This window comes from Fonticula alba (assembly GCF_000388065.1).
Source record: "Fonticula alba strain ATCC 38817 unplaced genomic scaffold supercont2.12, whole genome shotgun sequence".
NCBI lineage: Eukaryota > Rotosphaerida > Fonticulaceae > Fonticula > Fonticula alba.
In genome coordinates, this window is record NW_009242982.1 from 456,773 (window position 1) to 457,986 (window position 1,214).

The window sequence follows — 1,214 nt, forward strand, 5'->3', positions numbered from 1 at the left end:
CCCCGCCCCGGCGGGCCCTGCCTGGCGAGGGCGCGCCGGCGGCCGCGGCCGTCCGGCCGGGCATGCCCGTTGGCAGTCCAATTTCGATGGCATCTGCTAGTCGGCGGCATTCGAGTGGGGGGATCGCGCCCAGCGTGCCCCGGGATGCCCCCGGGGCCGCGGCAGATCCCTCCTCGCTTCGCCGGCCCGCCGCCCCCCTGTCCCAAGCATCCGCCCCTGCTCACCCCTCTCTGTTGATCTACGCATCTGGCTAGCTGTTGCCCCGCCCTTCTCCCCCTCCCCATCTCCCTTCTCTCTCTCTCTCTCTCGGCCCTGATTCTCCCTTTGGCCGCTGCCCCCGACACCGGATAAAAGGGCGCTGTACCCGCGGGCCCGATGCAGCCATCCAAGCAGCGCGTCGGTCTGCGCCGAAACCCGTATCGCGAGCACCGCGAAGAACAGGAGCGCAAAAAGAGGGTACGACTGGCGCCGCAGCATGTCCCTCGCCGGTGGTGGGGGCTCGCATGCACACACGCACACACGCACACACGCGCATACACACACACGCACACACGCACACACGCACACACACACACACACACACACATGCACACACACACACATGCACACACACATGTGCGCTTGCCTGGAGAAGAGCCAACAGGACGGACTGACGCCCCCGCCAACAACCGACCCAGCGCCAAGATGAAGAGGCCGCTCGGGTCCTGGCCGACTACGAGGAGCAGGGCACTCAGCCCCGCCGCGACGCCGACCAAGGCAGCACCTGGGTCCGCGGCGGGGTGATCCAGCACCGCCCAGACGGGCGACCGGCCGCCACCGCGGCCGAGCCGTCCGCCGAGGCCCTGTACCGCATGGAGGGCGAGCCGGCACACATGGATCGGCTGTCCTTCATGTCGGGCGCCGGCCCCGGGCCGGGGCCACAGCCGGCGCCGGCCGTGCCCTCGGCCAGGCCGCCGGCGCGCGAGCCGGCCACACGCCGGCCGCGCCGCGCCACCTCCGCCCTCTTCTCGGACGATTCCGACGAGTCGGACGACTCCGGCGACGACGACGCCCTGCCCGAGCGGAGGCGGGCCCCGGCGGCGCCGGCATCCGGCGGCGGGGCACGGCACCGTGCGCCCTCGGCGCCCGTCGGCTCGACCGTCTCCTCGGCCGCCTCCTCGGTCAGCAGTGCCTCCGTCTTCAGCGGCGGCGGCGGCAGCAGCAGCAGCAGCACC

At 72.2% G+C, this 1,214-nt stretch overlaps 1 protein-coding gene across 1 annotated transcript in view; it reads left to right on the forward strand.

Annotated features, from left to right (window-relative positions):
* Nucleotides 1-375: 375 nt before the first annotated feature.
* H696_05632 (hypothetical protein) overlaps nt 376-1,214 on the forward strand; it is a gene marked incomplete at both ends in the record, with an annotated part of 3,037 nt that continues 2,198 nt past the window's right edge. Inside the window, 2 exons of the mRNA XM_009499448.1 lie at nt 376-456; nt 678-1,160. Coding sequence (XP_009497723.1) covers nt 376-456; nt 678-1,160 — 564 coding nt within the window. The remainder of the gene's footprint in view (nt 457-677; nt 1,161-1,214) is intronic.